The sequence below is a fragment of the Myotis myotis genome, unplaced genomic scaffold, assembly GCF_014108235.1.
Source record: "Myotis myotis isolate mMyoMyo1 unplaced genomic scaffold, mMyoMyo1.p scaffold_m19_p_6, whole genome shotgun sequence".
NCBI classification, from domain to species: domain Eukaryota; kingdom Metazoa; phylum Chordata; class Mammalia; order Chiroptera; family Vespertilionidae; genus Myotis; species Myotis myotis.
In genome coordinates this window covers 23,252,196-23,272,923 of record NW_023416368.1, presented here as the reverse complement: position 1 = coordinate 23,272,923, position 20,728 = coordinate 23,252,196, and the positions used below count along the sequence as shown (strand labels likewise).

The 20,728-nt window shown below is 39.7% G+C and overlaps 1 protein-coding gene across 1 annotated transcript; it reads right to left on the bottom strand.

Annotated features, from left to right (window-relative positions):
* Positions 1–12,648: 12,648 nt before the first annotated feature.
* Positions 12,649–19,340, bottom strand: SPINK1 (serine peptidase inhibitor Kazal type 1). The gene is made up of 4 exons (XM_036315286.1): positions 19,232–19,340; positions 18,471–18,502; positions 16,958–17,064; positions 12,649–12,762 (listed from the first exon to the last, which is right to left on the bottom strand). The coding sequence occupies exons 1-4, from the start codon at positions 19,284–19,286 to the stop codon at positions 12,717–12,719; spliced, it is 240 nt and encodes a 79-aa protein (XP_036171179.1). The 5' UTR covers positions 19,287–19,340; the 3' UTR covers positions 12,649–12,716.
* Between the last annotated feature and the right edge of the window lie 1,388 nt (positions 19,341–20,728).

Below are 20,728 nucleotides of genomic sequence, written 5' to 3'. Positions count from 1 at the left end.
CCGGTTCCCAACCCCCTGCCGTCCTTCCACCCTCCCTTACCCCCCCCCCCCCCCCCCCCCCGCCACTGTCCTCATCCATAGGTGTATGATGTTTGGCCAGACTCTTCCCGTACCTTCCACTCTCCCTTCCTCCCAAGAATTGTCAGTCCACTCCCTTTCTATGCCCCTGATTCTATTCTATTCACCAGTTTATTCTGTTCATCAGATTATTTATTCACTTGATTTTTAGATTCACTTGTTGATAGATATGTATTTGTTGTCACTTTGTTGTTCATAATTTTTATCTTTACCTTTTCTTCTTTCTCTTCTTAAAGAATACCCTTCAGCATTTCATATAATTCTGGTTTGGCGGTGATGAACTCCTTTAGCTTTTTCTTATCTGTGAAGCTCTTTATCTGACCTTCAATTCTAAATGATAGCTTTGCTGGGTAGAGTAATCTCGGTTGTAGGTTTTTGCTATTCATCACTTTGAATATTTCTTGCCACTCCATTCTGGCCCGCATAGTTTCTGTTGAGAAATCAGCTAACAGTCATATGGGTACTCCCTTGTAAGTAACTAACTGTTTTTCTCTTGCTGCTTTTAAGATTCTCTCTTTGTCTTTTGCTCTTGGCATTTTAATTATGATGTGTCTTGGCGTGGTCCTCTTTGATTCCTTTTGTTTGGGGTTCTCTGTGCTTCCTGGACTTAAGTCTATTTCTTTGACCAGGTAGGGGAAGTTTTCTGTCATTATTTCTTCAAATAGGTTTTCAATATCTTGTTCTCTCTCTTCTTCTGGCACCCCTATAATTCGGATGTTGGTACGCTTGAAGTTGTCCCAGAGGCTCCTTGCACTATCTTCATATTTTTGTATTCTTTTTTCCTTTTGCTTTTATGATTGGGTGTTTTTTGCTTCTTCATATTTCAAATCTTTGACTTGATTCTTGGGATCCTCTGGTCTGCTGTTGGATCTCTGTTTATTATTCTTTATTTCAGTCAGTGTATGCTTAATTTCTAATTGGTCCTTTTTCAGATCCTTGAGTGTCTCACTATATTTCTTGGAGGTTTCTAGAATATTCTTGAATAGCCTTATAACCTTAGTGGTTTTGAACTCTATATCCAGTAGTTTGCTTTCCTCCATTTCTTTCATTTGTGACCTGTTTCTTTGTCTCCATATTTTGGCTGCTTCCCTGTGTTGATAGAGTAGCTTTGTGTGCGAGGTGTCCTTTAGGGCCCAATGGCTCAACCTCCCTAATTACCTGAGGTGGACACTCTTGGTGCACCCGTTTGTGGGCTGTGTGCACAGTCTTTTTTTAAAAAAATATATATTTTATTGATTTTTACAGAGAGGAAGAGAGAGGGATAGCTAGAAACATCGATGAGAGAGAAACATCAATCAGCTGCCTCCTGCACACCCCCTACTGGGGATGTGCCCGCAACCAAGGTACATGCCCTTGACCGGAATCAGACCTGGGACCCTTCAGTCTGCAGGCCCATGCTCTATCCACTGATCCAAACCAGTTAGGGTTGTGTGCACAGTCTCGTTGTAGTTAAGCCTTGATTGCTGTTGGTATCACTGATAGGAATTGATCTCCAGGTCAATTGGCTGTGAGGACCAGTTGAGTCTACAATGGGAGAACTTTTGTGCTGGAGACACCCTATGGGGCAGGACTTGCTTCAGTGGGGCTTTGGCGCTCACTGAGTCTGCCCCCTAAGTGTGTCTCTTATGGATGTGAAGAGTTGTAATCTGGATGGTCTCACTCTGACCACTGGGTATACTGGCTTTTGGATCTCCAAGGGGATGCAAAGTCACCCACTGCCTGAGGCCACTCAGCAGGAGCTACAGAGAGATCTGCAGATTACTTCTCTTTTCTTGGGGTTTGGAGGTGCCCAGATGAGGCACAGCTGTGAAGTAATGCAGGCTGTTGACGAGCCTTAGGCCTTTTGGAAGCTCTGGGTTTTTCTGACCCAGCTGCAGTTTGACAGGTTTTTAGGCGGAGAAAAGCCAGGCCATTAGTATGCAAAAGCCTCTTTGCACAGTTTGGGTGGGGTTGTAAATTGGGTGGGGCGTGGTCTCAGGGAGTCACGGGGCAGTGCAAACAGCAGTCGTTGCCATCGTCCCTGCCCTGGGAGGTCCCTGGGTCTCTATGTCCCTCAGCCCCCACGCAGGAACCATGGACGCTGCAAGCACCTCTGTGAGAAAGCTGCTCTCACGTTCCGGCCCGATGCCAGACAGTACAGTTTCTCTCTGTATGAGTCTGGGTCCCCAGATTCTTGCCCAGAACTGGATTTCAGAGCATTCAGGAGCTTGTATCTCCCTCCCGGTTGAAAAAGACCCAGCTGCCAGCCCCTTTTGCACGCGCCTCCGTACCTCCACACTTTCACACCTCTGCACCTCCTATCGGACCCAATGCGCTTTTCTCTTTCCTTCTAGTTGTAGAATTTCCACTCAGCCAGCCTTCCCGTGGTTCTGGATGCTATTCGTTTTGTCTTTTAGTTGTAGTTTTAATGTGGTTGTCCGCAGCAGCAAGTTCAGGTGTTTACCTATGCCGCCATCTTGGTTGTCTCAGCAATTTGACATCTTAATCCCTTCTCCTTATTTACCCATTCCCATCCCCCATCTGGCCATCATCAGTTTGTTCTCTGTATCTATGAGTTTGTTTTTGTTTTGTTTGTTTGTATTCAACATGTAAGTGAAATGATATAGTATTTGTCTTTTTCTGACTTATTTCGCTTAGCATATTATCCTCTAGGTCCATCATGTTGTTATAAATGGCAAGATCTCATTTATTTTATGGCTGAATAATATTCCATTGTATATGTGTAGTATATTTCTTTACCCACTCATCTATTGATGGACACTTAGGTTGCTTCCATATCTTGGCTGTTTAAATAATGCTGCAGTAAACATAAGGGTACATAGGTCTTTTGGAATTAGTGATTTGGATTTCTTCAAATAAATATCCAGAAGTATTGCTGGGTTAGATGGTTATTCTGGTTTTAATGTTTTCAGGACTCTCCATGCTGTTTTCCATAGCTGTGGCACCAATTTACAATCCCACCAACAGTGCAGGAGGGTTCCTCTTTCTCCACATCCTCGCCAACATTTGTTATTTATTGATTTATTGGTAACAATTCTGACAGCTGTGAGATGATATCTCATTTTGTTTTTTATTTGCATTTCCCTGATGATTAGTAATGTTTGAGAATGTTTTCATATGCCTATTTGATGTATGTATGTCCTGTCTCTTTGAAGTAATGTATAGTCAGATCTGCTGAAAGGGGAGGAGGAATTTTTGTTTGTTTATTTGTGAACTGTGCCAACCCATATTAAATGCTCAATAAATATTTCTTGAATGAATAAACCAGTAAATAAATATAATAGCAAAAAGTTCTGCATTGAGTTATGGCTCTATATGTTATAATATTTTTTTCAGTTATATATTTTTGATATTTCTCAAAATTAAAAAGTAATAATTGTTTTATTTGTATACATGCAAATTAGCATAATGTCTGTCTAATCCATATCTTAATTATACATAGCTATTAAAATGGAAATGTTTATGCATGCATATTCAAAGTCATCTAGCATATTACCAGTGTTATGCGTGGGTTCTTTGGGAAATACTGATTTTGTACTGAGAGTGTCTTCCCAGTAGTACAGTTACCAGACTTGTCTACCTCTCCTGGGACCTTTTCAGCTTTGACTTCTGAATTCTTTGAGATTTCTAAAAAAGTACAGGGTGTGGGTCTTGGCTCCAGAACAGCATTAAATTTTCAGGAGAAACCACAGCATAATGGAAGGAAGCTGCAAAGTATGGGCTCTGGAGACAGACTGCTTGGATCGAGTCCATACTTCATTTGTTTTCTGAGTGACCTTGGGTAAGTTGCTTAATCTCTCTGTGCCTCAGTTTCTTTCTTGTATGACATAATAGCATTACTTACTTATTGGATTGCTTTGAAGATCGACGCTCATGTGTGCAAAGAGTTAACCAGTACCTGGCATGTAGTAAGTAAATGGCAAGTAACATTAGCTAATAACAGTATTAATATAATTTATAATAACTATGATAATGCATAGCACATTTTTCTGGGTGTTTACAAAAACACTTAGATCACTCAGGGTTATTTTAAGAACATGCTGTTATGACTGCAGACCAGCTTTCAGCAGACTATGAGGATTTCTGGAGATGGTTTATCTCAGAGTTAGGCCAATGTTCTGATTTCCCCCAAAAATGAGGTAAAAAAGGGAGGTTTTCAAATAAACTTGTTTACTCCCTGTTTACTCTATTAGAGGTTATTAACATATTACATATTTAGAGAAAACATTAAGTGTAAGCAGTCAAGATCTTCTTGAGTTCACTAAGAAGGAGGATAGTACCCTTCTGATCCCATTGCATACACTTTATCAATAGTATCAGGAAGCAAGTATGTTAGAACTCTTTCATGAACTCTACACTCCTATGGCCAACCTTCTTATGGATGACTCCTTGCATAAGCAGATGGAACTTTCGCCTTTGCTAACCCCATTCCCTGGAAATCCCCACCCTTCCCCAAACTCTTCAACCTTCAAGATTTGTTCATCACCTCCTTCAGGGAATCTTCAGTGATACCAAGATTAGCATTAGAACTGAGGTTCCCATTGTCCCCTGTCATGTCTTTATTACTACACTTAGGATGTTGAATGGTAAATATTTTTTCTTTATTTTTCTCTCCTACTTGAGTGTAAGCATTTTGAGGTCAGTAATACAGTTCATTCATTTATTGATACATTAATATTTCTTGCTAGCTACTACTGGGTACTATACTAGGGACCAGGGACATAGCTGTGTATAAGATAACGAACACTGTCTTCGTGGGGCTTATAATATGAAAGGGAAGTAAGTTGAAGGCTATATTAGAGAACTATAGGAAGCTCTGATAGCATACTAGTATAAAAGGAGGATGTAATTAAGTGTGGGAGCCCAGGGAAAATATTGCTGGAGAGAGTGTGGGGTGGGGCAGGAAAGGTGATTTCAGACAAAGCAAAGGAAATGTACACAGGTCCCTAGGTATGGAAGAACATGGCATGCTACTCAATTTTTGTTTAATGTAGCATAATACCTATGGCACATACATTATGTGCCATTTACATGTTTGTTGAAAGAATCTGCGTCATTCCTTTTCTAAACAAAAGGAATTCCTTTTCTCCATATTTTCCTTCTGTTAATTTATTTGGGGGTTTACAGTTTGTCAATAACTAAGGAGCTGGCAGGCTGTGTGGAATGAGAAAGCATGAAGAGAAGCCCACAGATTCAGTGTTCTGCAGTAGAAAAGAAGTGTAATGCTAAAAGTAACCACTGTTCCATTACAGATTTGTTAAGTAAGATTTACATGGTAATACAAACATTTGCTGTGATGTTGGAAAAAGAAACAGTTTTTCCTTTCAGATCCTGTGCAATTGTAGATTACCCAGTGGCAGACAACACATTGGCTTAGGTTACCAGCAAATCGGGGACACCAAAGAAATGAGACAAGTTCTATTTCAATGATCTTTTCCAAATTTTGACAATTAGAAAGTCTACAATGTTTGTGTACATGCAAGTTTCATTTTAATTTTAACTTAGTTCTTTCTTTACATTGTCTATGGGAGACACCATAATTTTTATAGTGCTTAGGAACTCAAAATATCTTGTCACATACAGCACAACAGTAGAAAACATGGCCCAGGTAGTGCAATAAGCACATACATCCCACAGTGAACAAAACATGGTTCTTGTTCTGATGGAGCTAAGCATCAATCAGTGGTTCTCAACCTTCCTAATACTGTGACCCTTTAATACAGTTCCACATGTTGTAGTGATCCCCAACCATAAAATTATTTTCGTTGCTACTTCATAACTGTAATTTTGCTACTGTTATTAATCGTAATGTAAATATCTGATATACAGGATGTATTTTCATTGTTCGCGACCCACAGGTTGAGAACTGCTGTCAGGGTGAGGAGCCAAAGAACAAGAAAACAAAACACTACAATCATAGCAAAATTTTACAAGTGTTGTGAAACAGTGATTAACTGAAAGGAAGTTAAGGACTGGAGGTGGGGAGAGAGAGAATGACTTACTGTGGGGGTGACATTTAAACTGAGGAATGAAGTATGGATTATGCCAGTCATATAAGAACTAAGAAAAGAGAGTTTCATATGGAAGGATGAGCTCAGAGGAGAGAGCTCAGCAATGAGAAGTATTTCTGAAGGTCAGTACAGCTGGATATGGTGAGCATGGGGAACAGTGGCATGAGAGGCAGTTGGGAAGGTGGGCAGGAACCAAGTTATGCAGCACCAGGAGCCTACTGTCAGGCATTGAAGAGACATTGAAGAGTTTAAACATGGTTCAAAGCATTGTGGGAAATGAATTGGTGGTGGACAAAAGTGGGTGTGGTTAGGATGCTGTGGCATCTGGCTAGAGATTATAGTGGTTAGATTAGGGTGGTGGCAGTGGATATGGAGAAAATTAGGCTGTTTTGAATGAAGACATTTTAGAGGTGGCATTGTGAGGACTTGCTAATGGATTAGAGGTTAGGGCTGAGGGAGAGGCAAATATTAAGGATCACTTCGGAAAAAAGACAGCTCTTCTATTTTGAAGATCTCTCTGTTAAGGTTTAGTTCTTACCTTCTGTAGTGAGGAAAAGCCCCAAGGCTCTGGCTCTGGGAATGTGGGGTGTTGGTGGGGGAAGGACCTGAAGGGTTTCTGAGCAGCCAGCATTCAGGGGCCTTTCCTCCCCTTCTCCCCAGGCCTAGCATTCTTGCGAATTAGGCATTAATGACCAGTCAGAGCATTGGGAGACTCATCACTGCACATAAGTATCTTGGCTGAGAAGGGATCAATGAGGCCTGGAAGAACAGCAGGATTTGACTCAAAAAATCCCTCAGCATTGAGAAGTGGCTTGCCAGGAAGAAAAGGCCTTCCTCTACTCGGAGCCTCCTACGTATTCCAAACCGTATTCTCTTCCACAACTACTGTTTCCTCGAGCTACTGTCTCCATCCACCACCTTCTAATCATGAGACCTTGTGACCATATCTTCTCTTAGCCTCGTTTTATCTATGAGACCAGGGTAAAATTGCCTTTGTCTAATGAATTGAGATTGAAATGAATTATATTTGTAAATCCTTTACACATGCCTGGCATGAAGAAGGATCTCTATGAATTTCAGCTGTTCTATTATATTATCCCGTCCCCCAAACCAGAACCTTCCTTATTAAAGCCTTTAAAGCCATTCTTTTCCTTCCAGCCCCCAAATGTTTGAAAAATTTTCCTAATATCTCCTACCTCAAGACCCCCAAATGGCCCCTCAGGTCCTTCAGATGGCTGAGTACTTATTTTCCTGTGACAAACACAGCAGGTGCAGAGGACTGAAGAGGAGGAAAGGGTAGTGTAAAAGTGCAGCTTACAGATTTCATGGTCTCACATTTATGAGCCAACTTTCTTTAAATACTTACATCCCATATGTACATTTTAGTACTCTTTGATTTGTTTCTTTTGATTGGTCTGAAGAGTGAAATTGGGGGCCTGGAGCTTGCTAATACTTCTCTATTAGAAAACTGTATAAATAAGAAGTTTGAGTTTTGTGGGAGTCCCTCCCCCACCTACCAAGGAGAATCAAACTTTGTAAGGGTCTGCCCACAGCCTTCTTCTGGAGGACTCTTGCTTAACATGCCCCTGGCTCTAACCCCTGCTACAGCGGAGGAGGTCTTTCCTGAGGAGTCAGACTACCACTCTGAAGCAAATGGTTTGATTTTGAGTGGGGAGATGGAATGAAGGCAAGTCCAGAGGGGAGGAGTTCCATTTCAAGAAAGCAGCTTTTGTCATTTAAATCTTTTTAAACCTCTTTTCTTTTATCCTAAGTCCAAATTGCTTCTCTTTTCTCAGCATCTATTTCTCCTTCTAATAAATTTCTCAATCCTTATCAAAATCCCAATCTATCTCTTAAATAAATCTGTACAACTCTAAACTCCTATTGAAATAAAATTTTTAAAATGGCAAAATCAGGACCCTCAAGCAAATTCAAAATGTGCATGCCAGTGATTGATTGACTGATTGATTGATTTCTATCAGAGGAACTGTAATGTATTAAAACTGTCCCAAAGAGCATTTGAGAAACTAGATATTTATAGGCAGTATACAAAGGAAAGAATAAGAGTGGTTTTACTTACGCAGTTTCACTTGAACTTCAAGCCTTGAGATACAAATTTTATGCCAGGATTGATCTTTATGACCTTGAATAAACTAAGCTAGTGGTTGGCCTTCTGTATGTCCTAAGCAGCCTGTATATCACCTGAATCAATGGGAATGACCAAGAGGAAGAGCAGTGCTTTGTATCATGTGGTATCCTAAGTTCCCTAAATTCTCTGAAAACGGACCTGGGTCTGAGTTTATGCAGAGATCTATATGGAAATATTATAGAACAAGAGTAGGTTTGTTTCAGATACCTTTCCTTAAAGGAGGAAGAACCTTCATGTCCCAGACGTCAGTATGGGATGTTAAGCCCAGATGGAATATTTTATGCCTAACTGTGGCCTCTGTCACCTGTTATTTGTGCTCTGATTTGTGTTCACTCTTTTTATGTCTCCCATGTACAAGGAGGCTGGTGGGCAGAAATTACTGGGAAATACCTGATCTGTTTTCTACTGAGAGCTGCAGGGAAAACTTCAATCATACTGTTATAAACAAACAAATAAGTAAAATGGAATAAATGGGGAGAAGGAAAATCTCTTACGGGAAAATGCCAACTAATAATTATAAAAGGAATGATCTATCATTTGGCAAATTGTTATTTAGCAAACATCATCATAATATTTTTAGGCATGAATCATCAACGGATGCTAAAACTAATGAGTAGACATTTGAGGAGGAAAGGCTATCTAGATTTTCAACCTATTTCCCCACAAAGTTTCTAATAATTACTAAGGAAAACAGCAACTTTACAGTGAAGAAAGCTGGTTGATAATCTTAATCGACTGATTAAAGTTAGCACCAAGAATAGAAGAAAGAAATCACGTGTCTCTTAACATGATATACTGAAAAGAACATCACTTCTGCGGCATTTCCGCTAAAATGCTTTACTGATTCTAATTCACGAGGAAACAGCAGACACACCCAAGTTGAAGGATACTGTACAAAATAGCCTGCACCCTTCAAAACTGTCAAAGTCATAAGAGGCAAAGTAGGACTGAGAAAATCTTCCAGATTGAAGAAGATTAGAGATGATAATTAAATGCTATGGGGTCTTGGATTGAATCCGGGGGAACCAATACAAAACAACTTTCCATAAAGGACATTCATGGCATAATTGGCAATACTTGAATAAGGTAGATTGAGTACAGAGAATTATATCAGTATAGTTTCCTGATTTTGATAATTCAATTCATGAAAAAAATAGTCCTTGCTTTTAGGAAATACACACAAGTATTTAGGGGAAAGAACATAACGTCTGTAACATTTTTCTGTAGGTTTTCTCCTTTTCCTTTCCACTGATTCTTTCTCAGCCACCCCCATCTCCCACCCACTCCTAGTGTTGCTGGAGTGATGTTCACAGAACCCTCAAGCCCATAGGATACAAATGGGAAAGAAAAAACCCCCTTCTCCCTCCTACAATCTTCTAGTCTCCCTCTAGCGTTCTCTCCCTGTCCCCTGCCTCATTGGTTGGCTGACTGGTCAAGCAGCAATGGGGTTTGCATAGTTTCAGCCCTATTACCAACTCCAAGATAGAGGGTGGATTTGATGCTGAGACACAATGCTTTCTTGTATCTTAACCCATCAAGAGTTTTCTAGGATATGCCCTCATGAGTTCTACTTCAGTATCAGAGACTGAGCCTGGGAGAGGGAGCTTCATGCTGCACAGGACTCTGACCTCTGCCCACTCAGAGTTCTTAGTGTCATTTTCTTCAAGGGGACATTTTTATCATGTGGGAAGTAAGTCATATGCTTTATACTTTGGGGCTAGAAGTTCCTATAAAATCCTCAGCAAGTTTTTTACAACACCAATATTGGGATCTGTATTTGAGAAGCAACTATTACGTGCTCCTTCTCCAGGGAAGAACATGTAGAGATTATCTAACTCGCTCCTTCAGACTTTATTGAATGTAAAATACCCCCATGATGAATGTCTCTCTCTCCCAACAGCATAACCAGATCTCTCTGAATTTGACCTTCAGGGCTGAGATGTTTTGTTTGTTTGTTTATTAGATTATGTGAGCTCTCTGGGGTCTCTGCGCTACTGTCTCTCCTAAGAGCCTTAACTACTGGACAGTACCAGTAGGCCATAACCAACCATGGGCAACACATCAACTTAAATGGAGTCAGGAGGAATGCAGTTTTCTGGGCACCTCCAGTGCATGCTCCCATGACTCAGTCTCAGCATGGATGGAGTAATAGAGAAGTATAAAAGAACTGTGGGTTTTATTTCAGACACTTTGCCCCTTCTTTGCCCAAATGAATAAAGCAGGAGCTAGAATAGCCGTGGGCAAACTACGGCCTGCGGGCTGGATCCGGCCCGTTTGAAATGAATAAAACTAAAAAAAAAAAAAAAAAGGCCGTACCCTTTTATGTAATGATGTTTACTTTGAATTTATATTAGTTCACACAAACACTCCATCCATGCTTTTGTTCCGGCCCTCCGGTCCAGTTTAAGAACCCATTGTGGCCCTCGAGTCAAAAAGTTTGCCCACCGCTGAGCTAGAAGAAGTAGGAAATGAAATGTAATGTCTGTCTCCTCCCTTTGTCTCCCGAGGACCTGCTCCACGGTTCTCTTGTGATAGGAGTGCTCAGTTGAGTTTTTGAAGGCTGGGGGATGATCATAGCCTGTACCTGGTTCAGTAATAATTCTCATTGTTGACAATTTTATGATGTTATTATTCTTAAAGGGAGTACAGTTCAAATGCCTTATAGTGTCTACTTACATAATGGAGTTATTAAACAGCCAAACTCTGCCTTTCGCATCCTCCTGCCTCACAATTCTCACTGCATTGGCACTGGTGTGATTTCCTACCAGCTCTTACTAAAAGGAAATACCTCATGGATGGTGCAGTAAAGAGCATTAGGAATATGTTCTCTGAAATGGGAGAGAGTTCCCTGCAATTAAGCCTTTCAGTAGGAAGCCTCAGGTGAAAAGGGCAGTGAGAATAAGACTAATCAGAAAGTCAAGGTAAGCAAATGTGGCAAGAACAAGTTAAACATATGGGCAGGTTTACCACAGGATGCAGATGATCATACAGAAAATGTTAGATCTCTAGGAAGAAGCCTTTTAGTCAGGCTCTCCCATTCATACTTAAGTAGTTTTTTAAGCCTGAGAACCAGTATTTTTGATTACAAAATTTCTCATAGCCTTTAATGCATGCATCATCCCTAGTTTAAGTGGTGAAAGTTACTAATTTTGTATTTACTTAATAACTTAAAAAATTCCAGGTTTATATAGAAGACCTGATCGATTCGTGGCCTACTATTAATACTAAAATATTGGAGGTCACTTAAATAGCTCTTTCTCGTTCCAATGAAATGTACTTTCCATCGACTGCACGCTGAGAAATGTAGCAACACTAATGCAGACTCCTTTGGTTACATATGGTGAGAAGCAAACCTGGGCTCATCAATCATTCTTTCCCAGTGGCTTCGAGTAAATGAATGCAGTGCTCTGTCTTAGAAATGACTCTGTCCTAGTTTTCCTGAAACATCAATTTTAAAAAACTCTCTTGTTTGCAGCCAGGAGGACATGCTCATTTAAATGAAGTTGATCTGGGGAGACAGATGGGCATGTCTTAAACCTGGTCTGCCTGAGGCAACAGATACATGCAGCCAGAAATACTGAGAACACAGCAGTATAAATAGGTAATTACAAGACTTAGAGGCTGGGTCGGGTGAGTGCCTGGGTTAACCTGGGACTTCATAGGGAAGATTGAAGAGCTTTGTTGGGATGGAGGGAAGGGAATACTAAAAATGGTCTCAATCTGGGTGTGATCTGAGCATCCTACCCTAATGCTTGATTTGTTTTTGCTTTGCCCCTCCCTCCAAATCTCAGGTACCATGGAAAGTCTTAGTCACTAATGGGGTGTTACCTCTGCTGAGTAAGAATTAAAGCTGAATGCAGAGGCTGTTCCACAGCATAGTTGAGAAAATGTAGCCTTTTTGATTTCCTCAGTAATTCAGAGCCTCTTTGAGAAAATTGTGTCTCACCTGAAATCTATACTCTAAGATACAGGGAAAATCTTAAGACTAAATTGTTTTCTACCAGATAGACAGCTCTTTTAATTCTTACACATGTGTACTTAGAACACTGCCAGGTACAATAGATGCTCAGTTAAATCCCAAGGAAAACCTAAAGGAACTATTTCATTAGTGAAGGTGATAGGTGATGGGTAACATGTTTCTGGACTAGTTTTCCACCTGTTTCTGAAAATGCTATCTAGTCCTAAGTGTATTGATGATCAACTATGTCCTGTCACTTAAATATCTGCAGTCATATTTCCTAAGACAGAGTCCTCAGAATGTGAGGAAGATGGGGAAGCAAAAAGTACCATGAGGGAAACCCTGTCTGAAATGACTGGGTTGCTGGATTTTATAAACTTGGTTCTTTGTCCCCACTATAATCAAACATGCCTTTGGGAATAAAGCACATGGGAACCACAGGAAGTATGTAGATGCATTTTATTCAACAATCAGGCAGTGGATATCATGGTGACCTTACAGGATTTCAGAACCTTGGTTCTCAGCAAGGCCCATGTTTTTTAATGAGGACAGGAACCTCCCGCGCCCTGTAGAAAAGATTGGAAAAAAAATTAGTTTAACCTCTGCTGACAAAGTGACGATGGGAAAAAAAAAAAAAAAACAGTGAAAAAAAGTTTAGCTTTATTTAACATAGAGTTTTTTTTTTTTAAAAAGTATTGATTTTAGAGAGAGAGAGAAAGAGACAGAGAGAGAGATCAACTTTGTTGTTCCATTGATTTATGCATTCATTGGTTACTTCTTGTATGTGCCCTGATTGGAAATAGAACCCACAATCTTGGTGTATCAGGATGAGGCCCTAATCAGCTGAGCTACCTGGATTGGTTTGAGATTTATCCTCATTTCTCTCTCTTTCATTGACTTATTCATTAACTCATCAAATATTGATTGAGAACTATTACATACACTAAGATTATAGCAGAAGAAAAATAATGTCTGTCCTTATAGTTCTGGTGGGGGGAATTACAGTGAACCTCTGAAATTAATCTAGAATCCCTTGTTGCTTCTTTTGCTCCTGATGTCATTGTCCTGACCACCATGTTTCCTGGTTGGGAAAGTGGGCTCTGCAGGACCTTCTAACTGATTGATCTTTTCCCTTAGAATGCTGGCATTCATATTTGTGAGAACTCACAAAAGGAAGTCATCTCTCTGTCCCATATGATAGCTGCCAGCTCTAAGCATCCTCCCTTCCAGATAAAGACTTTTCTGCTTCCCCCAGCCCCACACCACCTTTCTCAAACTGGTTTCCTCTTCCCTGAGCCAAATATTTAGAAATATTTTAATGTTCTTTGTGAGATTCTTCTATTTCTCTATTACTTGAGGACATCTAACTCATATATCTTTACACATATATTTATCTGAAACCTGCTGATTCTTCATTTTAAGAGTTTTTTGATGCTTTCTTGTTCCATAATTATTAACCACTCATAATACTTGTAGCATATACAAGCACAAGCATCTAAACAGAGCACCCAAGTTCACTTTTCTCTAGCTGTGCTGTCCAGCACACTAGACACTATCCACATGTAGCTATTTAAATTTAAATCAGTTAAAACTAACTGATATTAAACTTCAGTTTTTTGGTTGTATTAGCCACATTTTAAGTGCTAGTGGCAGGGGCTTCCATATTGGATAGCACAGATGTGGAGCATTCCTGTCATCGCAGAAAGCTCTGCTGGAGAGTGCTAAAAAGAATGTGGCAGTACAGAGCCCTGAAGAAGACATAGAAGAAATAGGAAAAGGACCTTACTGACTATATCTTCCAGGAGCATAATGATCAAGGAGATAAAAACCCTTGTTTGTCTCCCCGTCACAAAACCCAACAACTAGGGGTTAAATTTTTAAGTATACATTTGTCTGGTGCTTTTAATGGACAACACAAAGGCAATACGGTACATTTGAACAGATGTTGCATTTAAGAAAGCTACATTTTCTCTGTAGAATTAAAAATACAGGCAGAGAAGTTATATTTTCTGGCAGTTAAATGTTCTTCCCATATTTACATATTTTTAAAATAATAGAAACAGTAAGCAGGGCTGGTGAGTTTTAAAGACTAAGGGAAAAGGGTGAGTGTTGCAGCCCTGTGCTCATGTTTTCCCAATATGTTTCACTCTAAATATTGGGCCTTTCGGATTTGCCACTTGGAAATTTCCCAAGTCTCAAGGCTGTTCTATTGCTTTCTCCTCCCCTTGGGTGGAACATGATGTTTGACCTTAATGTCAACAACATAGGTCATGAGAAAATTAACAAATGGTTTAAAGTTCCTCTTGAAACTTTTTTTACAATATGTTTTTATTGATTTTAGAAAGAGAGGAAGGGAGGGGAGAGAGAAAAACATTGATTGGTTGCCTTCTGTATGTAACCAGGGATTACACCCAACGACGGATTGCACCCACAACTTGGGTATATGCCCTGACCGGGAATTGAACTGATGACCTTTCAGTGCACAGGATGATGCTCAACCAACTGAGACATACCGGCCAGTGCCTCTTACAAGTCTTTAAAGTGGAAATAAATTCACCACAAAGCCAGACCCCAATGTCTTGGGTTTAAAACTTTAGGATATTAGATCTGTCTCTCTAAGGACTATTTCCACAATCCTTCTTAAACACTGAGAATTTTCTGAAATGATTTAAAGCAGACTAAGAAGAGGATTCATGGTATAGGACAGTGATGGCGAACCTTTGAGCTCGGCATGTCAGCATTTTGAAAAACCCTAACTTAATTCTGGTGCCGTGTCACATACAGAAATTTTTTGATATTTGCAACCATAGTAAAACAAAGACTTATATTTTTGATATTTATTTTATATATTTAAATGCCATTTAACAAAGAAAAATCAACCAAAAAAATGAGTTCACGTGTCACCTCTGACAGGCGTGTTATAAGTTCATCATCGTTTTTATAGAGAACTTATACAGTGGAATAATGGAAATGTATGTAGTCACTTGAGCCTAAATCAATGTTTTAATACCAAATCAGTTTCATGATAACGGAGTCTTCTGGGTCACTTGTGGGATATCTGTTGTTTTGATCATTTTACACCTTTATTTAACCTGAAATACTTTTGTTATGCTGCCAAAATTGAGAGCCCTTGTTGAAATAATATTCCTTTCATGGATCCTTTCTTGACCCTTTCAGTAAGAAGAAATCTGTGTCTTTTCTTCCCTCCTGTAGCAGTTTGCTCATAGCTCATATGATGACATTTGTCACAAGACTTGCAAGAAGCTTCTTTGTGCTCATGACCTATTTTCTCTTATTCGTAAGCACAAGAAAAGCAGAGGAGACTAGCACAATGCCTGGCACATGTTAATTGTTCAGAAGCTGGGTAAGATAAAAACTTATGGCAAATCTGTTTCTCTGAGTGCTTGACTTTGTTTCCAATCACTGATTATAATCACTTAACAAAATGAGCTTCATTGAGACTGGCTCTCAAGTCCATAAATAAAAACATTACAAAAATATGTTCTGGTCACCTAATCTGTATAATTAATATTTGTATATTTAAGGTTTTAGTAAATAATCATTACTATCATCCAGAATGACATTTTAGATTTAAAGGTATTTTGGGTATATGAGCTTTTCTGAAATCTAGACTATCTACTATTTTGCTGTAAAAGCATGAGTTTTTATCACACAATTGATTTTTTAAATTTATGAACCATTCAAACACCTTTCCTCCTCTATTTCATTATCCTTAATACATTTTATGTTGTACCACATTATTAATTCCTGTCTCTCTTTTGTTCATTTCCCCCCCCTTCTTATTTCTCTCCTTCTTTATGGCATAAAGAAAGCCTCCAAATATTTCCAAACCCTAGCAGGCATAATTCGTTGTTTCTAATTTTCTGCTCTCAAGCATGGTGCTCAGCACTCTGTTAGTGTTGAGTGTAAGTGAATTGAGAGACGAAGCAGGTTGGAATTTCTTCTGTGTCTCACAAATCCTCAGTCTGGTACTTGACTTTGAAGCATGGCGGGAAGAGCAATGATTAGGTCCCAGCTCTGCACTTACTGCTGGTGATCTCAAGCAAGTTATGTAGAGTAAAACTGAGTTTCAATTTCTCCATGTGTATAATGGGCTTAGTATTATCCTATATAATAAAAGGCTAATATGCAAATTGACTAAACGGTGGAACAATGTCTCTATGACGCACACTGACCACCAGGGGGCAGACTCTCAATGCAGGAGCCAAGCTCACAGCTGGTGAGTGCAGTGGTGGTGGCAGGAATCTCTCCTGCCTCTGTGGCAGTGCTAAGGACCCCTTGGGGGATGTCCGCCTGTCACAGGGAGCAGGCATAAGCTGGCAGGTGGGCATCCCCTGAGGGGTCCTGGACTGTGAGAGGGCATAGGCTGGGCTGAGGGCCCCCCCCCCCCAGTGCACAAATGCCATGCACCGGGCCTCTAGTTTACCTCAAAGAGTCCGTGTGACTATTAAGTATCTAGCACAATGCACAACAGTATAAATATTATTTTCTGTCAACACATACACTCAAATATATATATATATATATACTATATATATATATATATATATATATAATCATACCAGATATATAATAATAATAAGAAAAAAAGATTGAAAATTATTTTTGGAAAACTAGATGTTTTGTTTCTCTCATGGTAAGGTGGATAGTATTGATTGGGGCTTCAAAGGATAAGATATATGAAATTTGAAGATAACCAGCTTAAAATAGATTTTAAAAGAAATTTAAGTTTGTACTCACTTATTTTCCATACATAACATGCATTCATTAGAATAAGTATGCCCATCAGTCCCACAGATGGGGTCATAGTTCTTGGGGCATCCATTCACATTACTGTTACATACAGCCTAAAATGGAATTAAGCAGAATCATTTTCCGTTCTTTGAGTTTATAGCAAAATCTCCAAAGTGCTTTTTACCTCCCTGGAGTTGCTTAGCTTAAAGATGGAAGCATGATTGTATAGGGAGAGTGATACTAAGAGAAAGAATTAAAGATTTTGAGTCAGAAAGCCTGGTTTTAAGTAATGCCTATGCTATTTACAAATTGTCTAACATTGGTAAATTTCTTGGTGTCTCTGAACCTCAGTCACTTTATCTGCAAAATGGGAATGCAATTATCTCATAATGGTTTTATGACATTTTAATCAGGTGAGTGAGATAATGTTCAAGTTTATAATTACTGCAGCTGCTAGCTCTTCTCAGGTTAGCCACACCTTGGGCATGTTCTTCCTTGCACACTGTAGTCCATTCTCTTAGTCACTGTCTTTCCCCCTTGGAGTCTTTGCACAGCCTATTTCCTCTATGTCAATAAGAACTAGTAATTATTGAATGACTACTATAGGCCAGAGACTGTCTGAAGTGCTTTTTATTTGTTATTCTATTTAAAAACCCACATCTATTCTATGAACTTTTTATTATACTCTTCTTCTGGTGAAGACAATGAGGCACAAAGATAAACCACCCATGGCCACACAGGTATTAATTCCTGGATCCAGGGTTCAAATCCAGTAAATGTAGGTCCTGAGCTTTAGCTCTTAGCCACTTCACTCCTACCCAAGAGTTTGACATGCTTGCTCTACCACTTCTCACCAGTTACACTGTGCTAACACTCATTTATCCTTCATAGCTCAAAATAAATCTCTCTTACTTAGGGGCACTTTCCCTGATCACTCTAACTAGGCGAGGTTCCTAATGGTACCAGAACTTCTTTAGAACACTCATCAAAAATGTAATAATATATTTGCTATGTACTTTTGGTTTGTCATCTGTCTCCCTGTTAGATATAAATATAATGAGAAGAGGGATACTTCTTCCTTTAAATATAGAGACAGAATATTTTTAGATGTTTGGATATAGAATACCTTTTCTAGAGGAAGAACCTAGTTTATTATATTCCTCTGTTCATTATTAATTAGAGCTCCACCTTGGAGATCTGGTGCTTTTGGAGTGAAGTTAATAAGGCTTCCACTCCAAAACCTTGTCCTACCAGATAGCCCCTGTATATATAAAACCCCCTTCACAGAAAGCACTATGTAACTACATAGAAACTGCTTGTGTATCAGTGTATTTGTCCTTTAACATGAGCCCCTATGGGGGAACTAATGTTGGCATTTGCATGTAGTAGGTTAAGCCTTGCTAGCATTCATACTTCTCATCTTGACTTCAGGCTAAACTGTAAGGTGACCACTAGAGCATTATTTGATTGGAACAAACAGTTCTAACCTGAGAAATAAGAGATTACAAATGGTCTTTACCTTTGTTCCTGGGACATCAGCTTTAGCGTTACCTAGAAAACAAGTCAGACATGGGAAGTTGGGTCCTGAATCGGAGAAGCTAGATCTATTTTATTCAAAATTCTCTGCTTCCTTTGAAGACAGTGACTTCTCTGCTGGTCTCTTTCACTCCCCACTCCTTCTTATTCCTATGTTCTCTCAAGGACTTCTCATTAGTGTCTGATCACTGCTTGCTTGCTGAAAACTCGAAAAATTAAGCAAAAATTTGATTATGACCAAAGTATCTTAATTTGGTATTTCAGAAAAGTTGGCCCATTTCCTTGAAAATAGAAATGATGTGTTTACGGCTTGAAGTGTATCAGGCATGGAGCAAATATCTTCTGAATACTCAATGACATTCCCACAACCAGTTATTTAGACTTTGATCTCACTATTAGTAATATAGGAAGTATAAGTATCTATATCTCAGTTTATTGGTGAAGTTCATATAGCTAACTGCAAAACAGCTACAACTAGCAGTAACCAGATTGTCTGATGCAAAACTAAGTTTTGAAGTTCCATTTAAGTCTCCTTTTAAAAGCATTGTTTAAGAAATGTTGTCCTTATTTTATATTAAAATTCCTCTTTCTATAATTTTCACCCAGTAAACTTATTTCATCTCTTTGGTACCGAAAAGTCTGTTCAAGCCTAGACTCTGTCTAAGTCCAGAAGGTAATGTGCCCAGTAAAGCAACAGGTCAAAAGCTTTTATTCAAGTCAGAAAAAATATGCAATGACACCTACCAGACAAACTCAACAGGGCCAAGGCACTGAGAAGAAAGATGGCTGTTACCTTCATGGCTGAAGTTTTGTGTCCAGAGCTCAGCTGAAAACTGCAATGAACTTACCGCTTCTCTTCAGAACCCTTTGACTGGAAGGGTTATATAGGCAGTGGCAACTCGGACTCCACCTGCTGCCCTGTGTCACAGGACTCTTTGGTTATTGATTGACTTCACAGTGTAGACTGGCCCCCAGGTTGGGGTAATGTCACCTGTGTACGAAAGCTGAAAGGAATGCCATGGGCCTGTAATGTGCAAGGCCAAGATTCTGTCAGCAAAAGAGTTCTGCTAGTTAGTTGCCTCTCTCCCTCGCCTCCTCTGTGATTTGGGAAGGCATTTCCTTTCCTCAGCCCCCGTTTTTTCTTCTGTTAGGTGAACTCAAAGGTCCCTTGTACTCTGTAGTTCCGGACATCTGAACAGCTGTGGATATGTTAAAAACCCTCTCCATTCTTTTTTGCTTTTCTCTTTTTTATTCTTTCTTTTTCTGTCACCCATTCACAAAGCCTAAAGTAGATGACAGGGGGACAGGTTAGAGACAGGACTCAGTTTCTTGAGAGGTGTGGGCGCACATGCTTGCCAGAGACATGTACTAGCTCTATATGACATTGGAGATGTAGTGCACTTTTGCTGTGTCTCAATTTATTCATCTGAGAATTGAAATAATAATAGCACCTAACTCAAAGTGTTGACCTTTCGTTCAAAACGATGTATTGTTTCTGCCATGTGTCATTGAGAAACAATTCTCTACTCTTACTCATGTTTCGTGTGTCTTGTGAACAGAGGTACTGGCCGGCTGCCTGTGCTTCAGCCCACCTTCTCAAAAGTGTTTATATAACAAATGGCCTTGGAGAGTGTAATAGTGTCCCCTCTGTAATAACGAGGAGGTTTGTTTATGTTTAGCGTAATAAAGTTGCTCCTTCCCTCCATGGCAAAGCTTAGGTAGGCAATAGGGCACTTTTAAAAAGATGAGGGATTTTTAAAAACCTTGGCATCCTACTCTTGTCACACACTGCACTTTCTGTTCAGGTACCACTGGGCCCTCTTCACATCACACTGTGGAAGTGGGGGCTTGAGAAACTAGATCAAATGCTGACACTCTGACTGTTGCTATTGAATAATTAAGTCCCTGTCACTGACCCAGGAGGGTAAACACACTAGAGGATTTGGGAGACAGTTGTTATATAGATTGGCCAGAGAAAGCCTTGCTGATCAAGTGACATTTAAAAAAATGTTTTTATTGATTTCAGAGGGAGGAAGGGAGAGAGAGAGAGAAACATCAATAATGAGAGAGAATCATCGATCAACTGCCTCCTGCATGTTCCTCTTAGGGATGGAGCCCGCAATCCAGGCATGTGCCTTGACTGGGAATCAAACCATGATCTCTTGGTTCTTGGGGCAACGCTCAACCACTGAGCCACACTGGCTGGGCTGATTAGGTGACATTTGAACAGAGACATGAAAG

Coding starts and splice junctions, on each gene's coding strand:
- SPINK1 (XM_036315286.1), bottom strand. CDS start 19,286: ATGAAGGTAACAGCCATCTTTCTTCTCAGTGCCTTGGCCCTGTTGAGT. Junction 17,065..18,470: donor CTGATGTCCCAGGAACAAAG/GTAAAGACCATT, acceptor ATTCCATTTTAG/GCTGTATGTAACAGTAATGT. Junction 12,763..16,957: donor ATGTTATGTATGGAAAATAA/GTGAGTACAAAC, acceptor TCTTTTCTACAG/GGCGCGGGAGGTTCCTGTCC.